Below are 14,574 nucleotides of genomic sequence, written 5' to 3'. Positions count from 1 at the left end.
GGCGTCGCTCATTTCCCCCCGACTCTCCCCGGAGGGAGATCCGAACGTACCTTTCAGGAAAACACCCCCAGCGCTGCCACCGCTCTTGCCCGCCGCCATCTTCCTCCTCCCACGCCGCCTCCTTCTTACTCCATGGCCGGCACCGCCGCGGTGCTCGCGGGGAATGAGGGCCGCGCGGCGGGAAGGTAGCAGCCACAGGGTGGCGGGCCTCGGGCTCGACCGTGCGCGAGGGGCTCTCCCCGCCGGCCGGGCCCCCGCACAAAAGCGGGCCTGTCGCGGGCTGACGGGAGGCGGCGAGGCCCGCGGCCTGGGCTGCTTCTCCTCAGGCGCCTACCGGCGGGGACCGTGAGCGGCGGCGGCGGCGGCGCTTCCCGGACCCGGCTCCCCTCGGCGCACGACTCCCCATCCACCGCCCGCGCCGGCCTCCGAGAAGCTCCGCTCCGCTCCGCCCCGCCGCTGGCCCCAGAGGACGGAGAAGGAAGGGAACGCTCGCACGCCTCCTGCGTCCCGGGCCGTAAAATGGCCGCAGCGCCGAGCCGAGCCGAGCCGAGGCGAGCGAGGGCTCCGCGACCGTCAGGCGCCCGCGACCCCTCGCTGCTTCAGCAGTGGCCGCCGCCCGCCCGCCCGCCCACCCCGCCCAGGCGTCAGAACATCAGCCCAGGCCTCGGCGACTGTCCATGTGGACGGGGGTGGGTCTCCGCCGCCGCCGCCGCCGCGCGTCGGTCGCCACAGCAGCCCCGCCGCCGCTCCTCCCCCACCGGGCTCCGGGCCCGCCCCGCCGCCGCTCCAGATCCTCTCCCTTCGGGGCCGGGCTCGTCGCCTTTCGCTACCCCCGGCGCCGGCCGAACTCAGCCCGGGGGCCGTCGTCTGCCCGGCCTCGGCGGCGTGCGAGCAAAACCCCTTCCTCCGCAGGCCCCATGGCCGCCCCGGCCGGCCCGTGAGCGCTGGCAGGCTTGCGGGTGAGGTATTCTATTAGGTCCTGTGGCACCACAAATTCTAAAGAAACGCTCCAAGTTCTTGTCTAAACCTGAATCGGAAACGTACCATGAGAAGAAGAAGAAGAAGAAGAAAAAAAAAAAAAAAAGATGTAGCCGGGTCATGCAACCACTTTGGAAAATGTGTTCGCTTCAGTTTTCAAAACAATGCCTGTGGTTGAGCCACTACGCTTTGTGTGTGTTAAAAAGACAGAGACCTTTGTCATTTATGTGTTGGATACTGCAAACACCACATTCTATGCCAGACCATGTTTCAGACGATGATACAGTTTGAGTTCTTCTTTTGCCCTTTTTCTTTTCTTACAAACCCAGCGTGGTGGTGTAGGTTTTTAATCCCAGCCCATGAGGAGATAGAGGCTGGTGGATCTCTGTTAGACGGAGGCCAGCCTGGTCTACAAAGAGCCTGTCTCTAAAACAACCACAAAAACATCTATGGAAAATGCAGAAAATGAAAAAAAAAGTTACAGAAATTCAAGCCCCTCAGGTGTGTGGTCTGCTAATAAACATTTTGTTTCTTTAAAAAAAAAAAAAAAAAAGAATGTGGGTGGGGGTTGGGGAGGGTATTTTGCCTTCGTTTAGGGTTGGGAACACTGCTGCTTGTAGTTACTTCAGGGGCCAGAAGAGGGTACCCCGGCAAGGCTCTTGGAACCAAACTGCTAAGCCCATTTCTCCAGCCCTTTGAGCACTTACCTTCTAATGCAGTTGCTTATTAATCACTACTCATATAGCAATTTGATAACTTTGTATTTTATCCCACTGTAGTGGCTCACACCTATAATCCTAGTTCTTAGAAGGCCTCTGTAAGTTCAAGGCCAACCTGGTTATACAAAGGGAGTTTCAGGCCAGCCAGGGCTACACAGTGAAACTGCATCCAAACAAACAAAAACAGACAAACAAAAAAATCTATTTTGCTGGGCGGTGGTGGCGCACGCCTTTGATCCCAGCACTTGGGAGGCAGAGGCAGGTGGATTTCTGAGTTCGAGGCCAGCCTGGTCTATAGAGTGAGTTCCAGGACAGCCTGGTCTATAGAGTGAGTTCCAGGACAGCCAGGGCTACACAGAGAAACCCTGTCTCAAAAAACAAAACAAACAAACAAAATCTTTAACCATAGTGACAGCAGTAATCTAGCCTGATTTCATAAAAGTAACATAATGAATATAATGTGTTATGATTTGTATTTTTATTGCCTAAGGAAATACTTGATCGTGTAGGGAAAGTCTTTGGATGACATAGTCTGTGCAAATGACTTAGTACTGAGGTAGATGTGGAGTGATTGGTCTGACCTACAAAATATAAAGAAAGAATGCCTTTTGTTTAAAAGATAGACGTGCTGGCTTTGTGGAGGAAGGCACCAGGAGTCAAGGAATACAGGTGGGCTCTCAGCATGACACAGGTAAAGAAACTGATTCTAGAGAAAGAGGAACTTAGAACCTTGATTTTAGCTCAGTGAGACAGATGTTGACTTCTGGCCTTACAGAACTGTGCCATGATAAATTTGTGGTAAGTTGTCAGCTTGGTGGTATAGTAATTTATCCCACCATGGTGACTCATCCTGAAAGGTCCGGGACTCCCCAGAAAGGGGGTCCACTTAAGTCACAGGATAGCACGCACCCAAAGGACACACGAGAGACCTTCTTGCTGTAAAGCACATGAGGTGGTTTATTAAATCAGAGCTCTGGGCCAGCCCATATCCCCATATCTCACATAGGGGATAGAGGGACTGACCTCGTGGCTCAGGGGCATAGCGCTTATATATGGGCGGGGTGGGGAAAAAGCCAACTTTCGCGCGGGCGCACAGGATTGGTTGTTTTACCTTTTTTTTTTTTTTTTTTTTTTTTGAACACTAGGCAGGGTGTAGTTCCTCTCTTGGCCAGTCAGTTTCTGGGATGTTCTTAACAGGCCTTTGTCCTGTAACTCCCCCTCCTCTGTAACTAATTAGATGGACCCAAACCTGCTGGCAGGTGCTTTTCTGCCCAAGGTCTAAGGCGAAAAATTTACACATATTTCATAAAATGGCCTTTATAATTTTTCACTCTACAATCCCTGTAATCCTAGCACTTGGAAGGCAGATGTCTGAGTTTGAGGCCAGCCTGGCCTACATAAGGAGTTCCAGGCCAGCCTGACCTACATAAGGAGTTCCAGGCCAGCCTGGCCTACATAAGGAGTTCCAGGCCAGCCAGAGCTGTATAGTAAAACTTTGCCTCAAGACAACAAATGTAGAAAATGAATACACATGGAGTGGGAACAAGGAAGTGTTATCATTGTAAGAGGATTTAATTAAGCTAGGTGCAGTGTTGCACGCCTTTAATTTTAGCACTGGGGAAGCAGAGGCAGGCAGATCACTGTGAGTTTGAGGCTGCTCTGTGATATAAAGGGAAAAGGGGGGAGGAGGAAGAGGAAGAAGAGAGGAAGAGGGAGGGAGGGGAAGAGAGACCTGAATTGGGCCTTCCCAGACAAAGGCCACTGTGGGAAGTGGCTCCACTCTCGCCATTACAAGGTGGAGCTTGGCATAGGCATTGCTTGCGAGAAATATATATATATATATTTATATATATTAAGAGACTGTTATATTTATATGGAGAAATATATATGTATGTATATATATATTTCTCCATATATATATATATATATATATATATATATATATATATATGGAGTTGTATGCGCTGAGATGTGTGGTTACCCAGTCACCCCACCTCGCATCATTGAGAATGGCCAATCTCCGGTGACTTCATGGCAGCTGCTGATAGGATCAAGGCAATGCTTACAAGGGGCTGTGGGAGCTGTGGAGAAAAAAAGAGAGAAGAAGCTCGCTGTACAGGGATCCCTATATAAACCGCTTGAAGAAGAACACGGTTGCCGTTGCCTTATTCCGAGGGTCGGACTTGGGTAGCGACAGGCCGCTGCTTCCATTATTTTTATTTTGGTTTTTTAAGACAGGTTCTCTCTATGTATCCTGCTCTGCTCCGGAACTCCTTAATGTCGACCAGGACTCAAAAAGACGGAGATCTACTTGCCTCTGCCTTCTAAGGTGTGTCCCACTACACCCTGCATTTCTTTTAAGTGTTAGTAATTTCAACTAGTCTGTGGAGCACCATCATTCCAACCGTGAAGCAGAAGTATCGATTACAGCATTATCCAAAGGCTCCTTACAACACACTGGTTCCCCCAAACCCAGCGTGCCTGAGACTAGAGAGACCACAATTCTAACGAGTTCCCAAGACACAGTTGCTGTGATTGGAGGCTTTACTTTGAGAATGAGATGTCAACAGTCTCTTAAGTTCCTTTCTAGTTCAGTCATTCTCGTACCAAGCCTGCAATTAGAAATCAGCTTACACACTCAAATATATTGTAGTGATAGTCGCTAAACTCACCATTACTCCTGATGAGTCTGATCAACTAAGATCAATAGCATTGTGTTTATCCAGCATTCAGGACCCAGAAAATTTTATATTTAGAAGATGCTCCTGTAACTATATATTCAATATATTCACAAAAATACTGAGTTGGCAGTATTCTCCTCTTCTTCCTCCTGTCCCCCTTCCCCTTCTCTGAGGCAGGATCTCCCTGTAGAACTGAAGCCCCTATTGTCTCAGCTTCTTGGATGGCATAGGGTGCATAACAGTATGCCCGAGTCAGTCCTTCCTTAAGCATACGTTTTGAAGCTCATGGACTAATGACTAATAACAAGACCAGTTATCTTAGTTACTCAGTTTTGAAGTCAGCCATGGGCTAGCAAGTCGGCTCAATAGGAAAAGGCACTTGCTCGGCAAGCCTGGTGAACAGAATTCAATCCTGGAAGATCACAGAAAAACGCCAGTGCAAGGATGTTGATGTAGCTCGAAAGGTAGACTGTAGCTGGACACATGCCGTACAAGCCTGATGATCTGAGTTTGATCCTCCGAACCCACGTAGAGGTGGAAGGAGAGACCGACTCTACAAGTTTGTTCTCTGATTCCCACATACACACCCATTTCACGTACACACAGAGAAAAATGGTAGTACCTAAAATATTTTTAAAAGCCCAAATACAATGTCATCACTCCTACAACAAAGTGGGAGGAGGGAACAATCTCTGAAAATTGCCCTCTGACCTCTTCCACACACTAAATACACAGTAATAATAAGCATTAAAGTAAAATATACATTCATTTAAAACATTTTTATTACCATGCTTTTGTCATTTAAATTTAACAAATGTCATTCAACTATCAGCTAACTTATTAAGGAAATTTTACTTTTGACATATAAAAGAGAAAAGGGAGGTTATTTTAGCTTATATGAGTGGGCAGTTGATATTAAATAATGTGGTATTTTGTTTTACTGATTTTAATTTTTCCACTAAAGAAAATTTGGGGGGCTGGGGATAGAGCTCAACCGTTTATAAGGTATTTATGGAGGGCATGTGATCTAATCCGACCACAACATCTGTGCTGTCAGCCTCTCAGCATTCCCAGCATTCCCAGCTGAAGTCCTCAGTGCTTACTGTAGAATAAAACACAAGCTGAGCAGCCCTTAGTTTACAGAATTGTCTGCCTGTGCACATACCTACTCTAGTTTTAATATCCTGATTTAAACTATAGATGCTCACTCTCCACAGTCGATTAGAGTACATCTTCTCTGTATCAGAAAGCATTACTGTTTGCAACCTTAGGATGCTTTGTTACCGAATACACTTCAGAGTGAGCCTTGCAGACAAATGGCAAGCATAGCTGTAGCCTTCGTAATTTGTTTAAGCACGCATATGAAGCTGGGTATGGTGTTGCAGTCCTATATTGCCATCACTTGGGAGATAGAGGCAGGAGAACCACCCAGGGGTTCAAGGCCAATCCTGGTGGAATTCTCCATTGTGAATTCCAGGCTATCCTAATAATGAAAAATGAAAGCCTGTCTCAAGAAGATGAAAACAGCCAACCAAGATTGATAACTGTGTTCTCAAAACCACGCATACTGAAACCAGGATTCTATTTTAATATGAATGTGGATCAGTTTGTCCCAATCACTCTCTTCCTGTGCTCTTCCCTGCCCAAGTTTGTGGAGATGAAGTCTCACTAGTTCTTGAGATGGAATCCAGTGCTTCCCGCATGCTACATGAGCCCTCTAACAATACAGATACACCTCATCTGTTTTTATTTGTACTTATTTTTCAGTCTGGGATGGGAGAAAGCTTATGTGGTTCCAGGTCTGCATGTGGTGGAGGTCAGAGGACCTAGATATTGGTCATCAGGTGCCATCCATCATTAGAGACAGGGTCTTTAATTGACCTGGAACTTTGTCAATTAGACCAGCCTGCCTTCCAGTTTGCCACCCCTGGTATTAAAGGTATGTACCATGTTTGGGTTCTTGGTTTTGTTTGTTTTTTTTTAACATTGATTCTGGGAATCTGTGGTAGTTTGAATGAGAATGCCAATCCCCTGTTAATGGAAAGATTAGGAGGGATGATCTTGCTGGGGCAGGTATTTGAGGTTTCAAAACCCAGTCTCTCCTCTCCTCCTCTCCTCTCCTCTCCTCTCCTCTCCTCTCCTCTCCTCTCCTCTCCTCTCCTCTCCTCTCCTCTCCTCTCCTCTCCTCTCCTCTCCTCTCCTCTCCGCCTCTCCTCTCCTCTCCTCCTCTCCTCTCCTCTCCTCTCCTCTCCTCTCCTCTCCTCTTCCTCTTCCTCCTCTCCTCTCCTCCTCTCCTTTCTCTTCCTTCTCCTCTTCCTCTTCCTCCTCTTCCTCCTCCTCCTCCTCCTCCTCCTCCTTCTTCTTCTTCTTCTTCTTCTTCTTCTTCTTCTTCTTCTTATTCTCTCTCTCTCTCTCTCTCTCTCTCTCTCTCTCTCTCTCTCTCTCCCTCTTTCCCCCCTTTCTGCTTCCTGCCATGGTGGTCATGGATTAACCCTCTAAAGGTATAAATAAACCCTCAATTAACTACTTTCTTTGAAAAAAGTTGCCTTGGTCATGGTGTGTCTTCACCACATAGAACAGTGACTTAGCAGGAGCTGAGTTCAGGTGTTTACACATGTAAGGCAAGAACTTTACCAACTGACCTGTGTGTTTAGCCATGCCCCGTTTTCTTTTGTTTTAGAGACCAGATTTCATGTAGCCTAGGCTGCCCTCAAACTCCCGATCCTTCTGCCATTGTCCCGAGTGCTCAGACTACAGGCCTGCCAGTCAGGCCTGGCTTTGACATTTTACATTGACATAGGTTCTCACTAATTTTCCCATACTGGCCTTGAACTCGTTGTAGCCCAAGCAGATTTTGAATTGGAAATGCTCCAGTCTCAGAATTCAGAGAATCAAGGATTACAGGCTTATATCAAATGTAGCTAAAGACCTATTTCAAAAGGTCAGTCAGATAAAACAAACCGACAAAGCAAACTGAAAGAAAGGTCAACCAGAACCCAGTATGGTGAGTGAAGCCTGTAATCCTAGACCTCAGGTTAAAGGAGAGCTTGAGAGCCTAATACAGAACCACGATGAGTTACTGATGATTGTGTACCACACACTGTGTGGATGCTCAGAATGTAGGTCCTCTCCAAGAGCAATAGGCATCCTTAACTGCTGAGGCATCTCTCCAGCCCAGACTCCTGAATGTTATATCAATACTCAATAGTTTCTTCCTACTTTTAAAAATAAATTTTGTTTATTTATTTGGTGGTCAGTAGTACATATGGAGGTCAGAGGACAACTTGTAGGGGCTCATTCTCTCCTTCTACCATGTAGGTCCTAGGAATGAAACCGAAACCCAGGCTGTCAGATTTGAAAGCAGCACCCTTACTCACTGAGCTATCTCTCTAGCCACCACCTTCTTCTCTCTTCTTCCTCTTCCTCCTCCTCCTCTTTTTCTTCTCCTCTTCCTCCTTTCCTCCTCCTCCTCCTCCTCTTCCACTTCTACTTCTCTTCTTCCTCCTCTTTTTCTTCTTTTTTTACAGAGTCTCACTATGCAGTATGTAGGCTGGCTTCAGACACTCAGCAGTCCTGCTTTAATCTCTCTCTTGTGCTGGGGCTGCAGGTGTGGCCTCTACCCTTGGCTGTTTCTTTTAAAAGTTGTGTGTGTGTGTGGGGGGGGGGGGAGTAGGTAGGATGTGTAGGCCACAGTTAATGTATGGTTGGTAGAGGACAGGAGTCAGGTCTCTTTCACCTTGTTGAGGCAGACTTTCTCTTGTTCCTGTTATTCAGAGTACTCCAGGCTAGCTGGCCTGTGAGCTCCATGGTAATTGTTTTGTTCTGCCTCCCATCTCAGAGAAGGAATGTGGCATTGCAGATATATGCAACCACATTAGCTGTCTCCCTACAGGCTCTGGGAATTGAACTCAGGTTGACAGGCTTGTTTGGCAAGAACCCTTAAGCATAAGTCCAGCTCACCATTCTTCTTTTAATTAGCATGTATTCATTGCTCATAGTGATGGCTTTCATAAAAACATTTTCTTTTTTTAAAAAAACTTTTATTTTATGTATACAAATACAATGTTACTCTCTTCAGACACCAGAAGAAGGCATTGGATCTCATTACAGATGGTTGTGAACCATCATGTGATGCTGGGAACTGAACTCAGGACCTCTGGAAGAGAGGTCAGTGCTCTTAACCCCTGAGCCATCTTTCCAGCCCTTATAAAAACATTTTCATACAAGGGTATTGATAAGTTATTTCTCCATCCAGGGTGAAATGAGCTAATTCAATTTAGATTAGATTATATTAGATTAGATTAGGTTTGTTGTAAAGCTGCTCTGAGGCATATTCACTGGCCCTAAGGACTGAGACAAGGGGAGTCGTCGTCGTCGTCGTCGTCGTGGGAAGGGAGAGAGAGATGATGGGGAAGAGAGATAGAAAGAATGAGAAGAGAGGAGAGGGAGAGAGAAGGAGAGAGCAGGGAGACCAAAATGTCTGGATTGTATGGGAAAAAGCCTCTGGGGGAAGGGCTGACCAGCTCCTGGGAGGGAAAGTTCAAGGTTGAGGGCTGGGTGTGCAAGGTGAGGACTGAAGGATGCTGGGAGAACTTGGAAGCCAGAGCTGCTTTGGTATGTAAAATATGCACCTCAGTTTATTGTCAGGTCAGAATCCAAACACTAGGGCCTTGAGTTTCCCAAGCAGTCCTTCTACCACTGAACTGTATCCTCAGCTTTTACTGTGTATTTTTCTTACTATTGTTATTGTTGCTGCTGCTGTTGTTGAGATGGTATTAGTAGTATGTATCCCTAGCTGGCCCTGAACTCACAGAGATCCTACTACCTCTACCTCTTGAGAACTGAGATTGAAGGTATATACCACTTTGGGCTTGGATGATTTCTTTTCTTTCTTCTTATTTATTTTTTAAATCTATCTATCTATTTACTTATTTTAGGTTTATTTATGTATATGAGTATTTTGCCTACATATGTGTTTGTACACCATATGTGTCCCTGGTGCCTAAACAGCATTGAACCCCCGGGAATTGGAGTTACAGGTTGTGAGCCACCATGTGGGTGCTGGGAACTGAACCTGGGTCCTGCAAGAGCAGCCAGTGTTCTTACCCACTGAGCCACCTCTCCAGACTCCTAGGTGGTTCCTTAATCCGCATAAAAAACATCAGGATTTGTGTTGGTAGATTTGAGAGAAACTAGAAAGACAACAAAACTTATGGGGATGTGGGAAGGAAGAGGAGACCCTCACTGCAGTAACTGGTGGATCCTCTTACCTGCTGAGTCAAGATTTCAACGAAAATTACTACAAAGGTTGCCAACATAGAGAAAATATTTCTTTTATATGAAAATATTTTCAATTAAAAATATTAAGATATCATTAAGCAGGTATAAAACGTGAATGCATATGAACTCAGATAGGACTTCCTTCCTTTCTCTGATACTTTTGGAGAATCTCAAAACTGAGATTATTCACTTGTTTTACACTACATATATCCTACATTGCTCCACCCCTGTGACCTAGAACATTACTTTAGAGTTCTGCCATTTCTTTCTTCCATGTCCTAGTCTTTCTAGGTAGGTATGTGTAACATTCTTCTACCATCAATATTTTGTTTTTGTTTTTTGAGACAGGGTTTCTCTGTGTAGCCCTGGCTGTCTTGGAACTCACTCTGTAGCCCAGGCTGGACTTGAACTCAGAAATCCACCTGCCTCTGCCTCCCAAGTGCTGGGATCAAAGGCGTGCACCACCACTGCTCGGCTACCATCAATATTATAATCAATAAGTTTCATCACATGTTGGACAAGCATTTACGTTTTATTTCTCCTTTGTTTTTGATATCTTAAGGTCCTTGGGGTGGTTTAAATAGGTTTGGTCTTCATAGATTCATGTGTTTGAATGCTTGGTCCACAAGGAATGGCACTATTAGGACAAGTGTGGCCTTACTCAAGTATGTGTGGCCTTTTTGGAGTAAGTGTGCCATTGTGGGGTTGGCTTTGAGGTCTCCTATGCTTAAACTCCACCCAGTGTGGAATTGTAGTCTCCTGGTTGCCTTTAGATGAAGATGTAGAACTCTTAGGTCCTACAGCACCAAGTCTGCCTGCATCATGCCATACTTCCCACTATGATAATAATGGAGTGAACCTCTGCAAGCTAGCCTCAATTAAATGTTTGCCTTTATAAAAGTTGCCTTGGTTATGATGTCTCTTCACAGCAATAAAACCCTAAGAAGTCCTTAATATTTGATGTTTGTTTTTTATTTTTGTATTAGAGTTTTCAATAGTAACAGAACTTATAGAATGAATTGCTCTCTTATATAGAAAGGAGATTTATTAGAATGACTGACAGGCTTCAGTCGAGCTAGCCAATAGTGACTGGCTGTGAACAGAAAGTGCAAGAATCCAGCAGTTGCTCAGTCTGTGAGGTTGGTTGAATGTCTCAGCTGGTCTTCAGTATATGCCAGAATCCTGAAGCAGTGGTCCCTAATGCCAGTGAAGGAGTAGATGTGCTAGCAAGGTGAGAGCAAGCAGGCAAAAGCAAAAGCTTTCTTTTTCTATGTCCTTATGAAGCCTTCCAGCAGAAGGTGTGGCCTAGGTTACAAGTGTGTCTTCCTACCTCAAAGGTCCGATTAGATGTAGATCTGCCTACTTCAAATTAAGCAGAACTCCTTTTCAGGTATGCCCTCCATCTTTGGATTTTATTAGGTAATTCCAGATATAGTCAAGTTGACAGCCAAGAATAGCCATCATTACATTAAACTATAGGGTGAGATAAACATTTAAATTGACTTATTTTATGATTTCTATTGCTTTGATAAAACACAAAGACCAAAAAGGAAGTTGGGAAAAAAAAGATTTATTTGGTTTGCACTGCCAGATCCTAATCCATCACTAGAGGAAGTCAGGACAGGAACTTAAGCAAGGCTGGAATGTGGAGGCAGGAGCTGATGCAGAAACCATGGAGGGATTTCAGCCACCAAAGTGAAAGTCAATCAATCCCTTCATGACTTCTGACCAAAGCAAGAATCGCAAATAGCATTTCAATGCACCTTCTTACATTTGGTGGAAGATCATGTCTTCCCCTCTTTCCAAAGAGCTGAGACAAGTAGAATGTTTGGTCTATGCACATTTGAAAGGACGCTGAAGTTCAGGTTGTTCGAGAACACTAGAGGCCAACAGGTGGGCCAAGTGGTCCAAGTGTTCAGGAAGATGTATGTCATCCACATCAAACGAGTCCGGTGAGAGAAGGCTAATGCCACAACTGTCCATGTGGGCATTCACCCCAGCAAGGTGGGTATCACCAGGCTAACGCTGGACAAGGACCAAAAGAAGCTCCTGGAGAGGAAAGCCAAGACCTAACAAAGAGGAAAAGAGAAGGGGCAAATACAAGGAAGAAACGAGATGGAGAAGATGCAGAAGTCGAGGCATTTCATACATGGCTTTCATTAAGGACTACTTATGTAAAAGACAGAGACCATGGAGGGGTGCTGCTTACTGGCTTGCTTCCCATGGCTTGCTCAGCCTGTTCCTTATATAACCCAGGACTATAAGCCCAGGGATGATGGCACGACCCACCATGGCTGGGCCCTCTTCCATTGATCACTAATTGAGAAAATGCCTCAATATAATGAGAAATTGTAGTGAGAAAGACAGCTGGATCTCGTGGAAACATTTTCTCAACTGAGGCTCTGTAGTCTCTGATGACTCTCACTACGTCACGTTTATGCACTAAACCAGCCAGTACACTTGTTTTCAAAATTCCAGACTTGCTTGACTGCAAGTGCGTGTGCGCGTGCGTGTGCGTGCGTGTGCGCGTGCGTGCGCGTGCAAAGGAAAACAATCTTGAGTGTTGTAGCAGGGAGCTAACCCCAAGGATCTGTTGGCCTCTCTTTCAAGCACTGGTTTTACAGGTTCACATTAGCACGCCCAGCTTTCGCCCAGCTTTTCACATGGGTTCTCAGGATCCAGTTCAGGTCCGCAAGCTTGTATAGCAAATGTTTTACCAACTGAGCTTTTCCACATCCCAGTTGCTGCCTGCCTGCCTGCCTCCCTCCCTCCCTCCCTCCCTTCCTCCCTCCCTCCCTCCCTCTCTTCCCTTTTCTTTCTCTTCCAGGCTAACTCACAATGTAGTTGAGGATGACCTTGAATTCCTGATTCTCCTGGCTGGGATTATAGGAATGAGCCACCATCACTGGTTTTCATGGCAGACAGCATGGTGACAGAGAGCCTTGTGGATGTTCAGAATAGAACCTGAACTCAGGTCCTCTGCAACAGCCAGTGCTTTTAACTGCTGAGCCATCTCTCCAGCCCCACATTGTAGCTTTTTTTTTTGTTTTTTGTTTTTTCGAGACAGGGTTTCTCTGTGTAGTCCTGGCTGTCCTGGAACTCACTCTGTAGACCAGGCTGACCTCGAACTCAGAAATCCACCTGCCTCTGCCTCCCAACTCTGCCTCCCAAGTGCTGGGATTAAAGGTGTGCGCCACCACCGCCCAGCCACATTGTAGTTTTTAAATAACATTTGATTCATTGGTTTTTCCCTCCCACTGCTGTTTGTTCTTATTTGCATATACTACAGAATTTTAGCATTTTATTTTATTTAAATTTAAAGTAAAACTCTCCTTAGAAAATTGAAATTATTCAACCTGTGGAAGAAAGCTCCCAGCTAACAATTTTTTTTTAAAAGAAACTAGGTTTTATTTTTAAAGCTGTCTAAAAATATCACTAGGCTTTAAAAATATTTTCCCCCTTTCCCCCCAAATGGTGCCAGCTGTGCAATTTTGCTTTCAGCCAGAGTATTGCTTTCAGCTTCCACTGAGTGGTTTTTCCCGCATTAATCAGGCTATTTTGGATGACATTTGCCATAGCCTGAGAGAAATACTGAGACATGATTACATATTGAACAGACATAAAATTACTGTACATGATTATATACACGCGTTGAACAAATCGGAATCATTTTGGTTTTTTTTTTTTTCTTAGAGTTTTTTTTATTTAAAATCTCTTTCAATTTTGTATTCTGTTCTGTGGTCTTTAAGAGAAAAGGGGAAGGGGGTTATCCCTCTTGTCCTGTATGGTATTTGCAGTCATTGTCCTAAATAGCAGTTGTCTCGTGAGAAGAACAGCGCGAGGACAGCTGTATGGAAGGAAACCCCAACACTGCCTCCGAGCTGACCACCCATTCAGAATCTAAGCTTCCCCTCTGTATGTGGGAGCGACTTCTCCAGCAGTGAGCCATCTGCTTCTGAACAGCTTCCTTTGAAGTACTCATTGTTTCAGCAGATTGACTTGCTTTCTCATCCCGGCTACCCTCAGCCTCCTTACCTCACCTCTCAACATTCCTCTCATTCAGGGACAGTTAGCCCCACAGATCAACTCCTCCGAGCCCCTCCTCTCCAGGCTCCCTACCGGAAGCTGGCCTACCTAGGTACCCTAGTCACCACCCCCTCCACCTACCCAGTATCCTGAAAGCGAGGAAGGAAGGGGAAGGACGGAAGGAAGGACGGAAGCACTCAAGGTCTTCATTTGAATTAAAAAAAAAAAAAAAAAAAAAAACAACAGGCAGAGTCAACGGATCATTAAACAAGGCCCGAGAATTCCAAACTCTAACCCCAGCAGCGTAGCCTCTAAAATGTGATGGCTTCCATGACTGTTTTCTATTGTTCCGTGCAGCATTTGGGTATTATACATGCCTTTTATTTTGGTTAGTGGTTTCTGTTTGAGTCCTGACTTCGTGAGGCTTGATTAAAACAGGCTGTTAGAGAGTCCTGTTCAGCTATGTCTGGGAATGCATTGACCTACACTCAAGCATTCGGAGTCTCTGAAATATGCTCCCTCCTACTCTCTTCCCACTCTCCCTCTTTTGTGTCTCTGTCTTTCTCTTTCTCTCCCCACAGCTATTCTGTCTCTCTTGATAGAGACTTTATTTGAAAAAAAGAAAATTCTATACGACTGTGGTGGTTTGAATGAGAATGGCCCTCATTGGTTCATATGTTTGAATGCTTGGACCTCAGTTGGTGAAACTGTTTCAGAAGGATTAGGTAGTATTGAAAGATAGAAAAATCATAAGTTGATCCCCTGAACCCTACTTTTAAAGCAAAGACATAAAAACCTGTAAGTCAAACACTGTGTTGCCTCAGTCCCAGGAAATTAGCTGACCATTTGAACAGATGGCCCTAACTAAACAAATCTTAAGATTCATGGTG

At 45.4% G+C, this 14,574-nt stretch overlaps 1 protein-coding gene and 1 pseudogene across 4 annotated transcripts in view; one reads left to right on the top strand and one right to left on the bottom strand.

Moving 5' to 3' along the window:
* Window positions 1-540, bottom strand: part of Senp6 (SUMO specific peptidase 6) — an 82,924-nt gene extending 82,384 nt beyond the window's left edge. For 2 of the 4 annotated variants that reach the window (XM_076917308.1, XM_076917309.1), the window contains exon 1: window positions 51-241. In XM_076917308.1, the coding sequence (XP_076773423.1) occupies window positions 51-99 (49 nt within the window). In that variant the 5' untranslated portion in view covers window positions 100-241. Of the gene's footprint in view, window positions 1-50 lie in introns of all 4 variants that reach the window. The other 2 variants (XM_034483855.2, XM_076917310.1) reach the window with 2 other exon arrangements.
* Window positions 541-8,854: 8,314 nt separating this feature from the next.
* Window positions 8,855-11,821, top strand: LOC117693618 (large ribosomal subunit protein uL24 pseudogene; annotated as a pseudogene).
* Window positions 11,822-14,574: the final 2,753 nt, after the last annotated feature.

The sequence above is a fragment of the Arvicanthis niloticus genome, chromosome 21, assembly GCF_011762505.2.
Source record: "Arvicanthis niloticus isolate mArvNil1 chromosome 21, mArvNil1.pat.X, whole genome shotgun sequence".
Taxonomy (NCBI): domain Eukaryota; kingdom Metazoa; phylum Chordata; class Mammalia; order Rodentia; family Muridae; genus Arvicanthis; species Arvicanthis niloticus.
The sequence above is the reverse complement of the archived record's forward strand: the minus strand, read 5'-3'. Positions and strand labels throughout refer to the sequence as shown.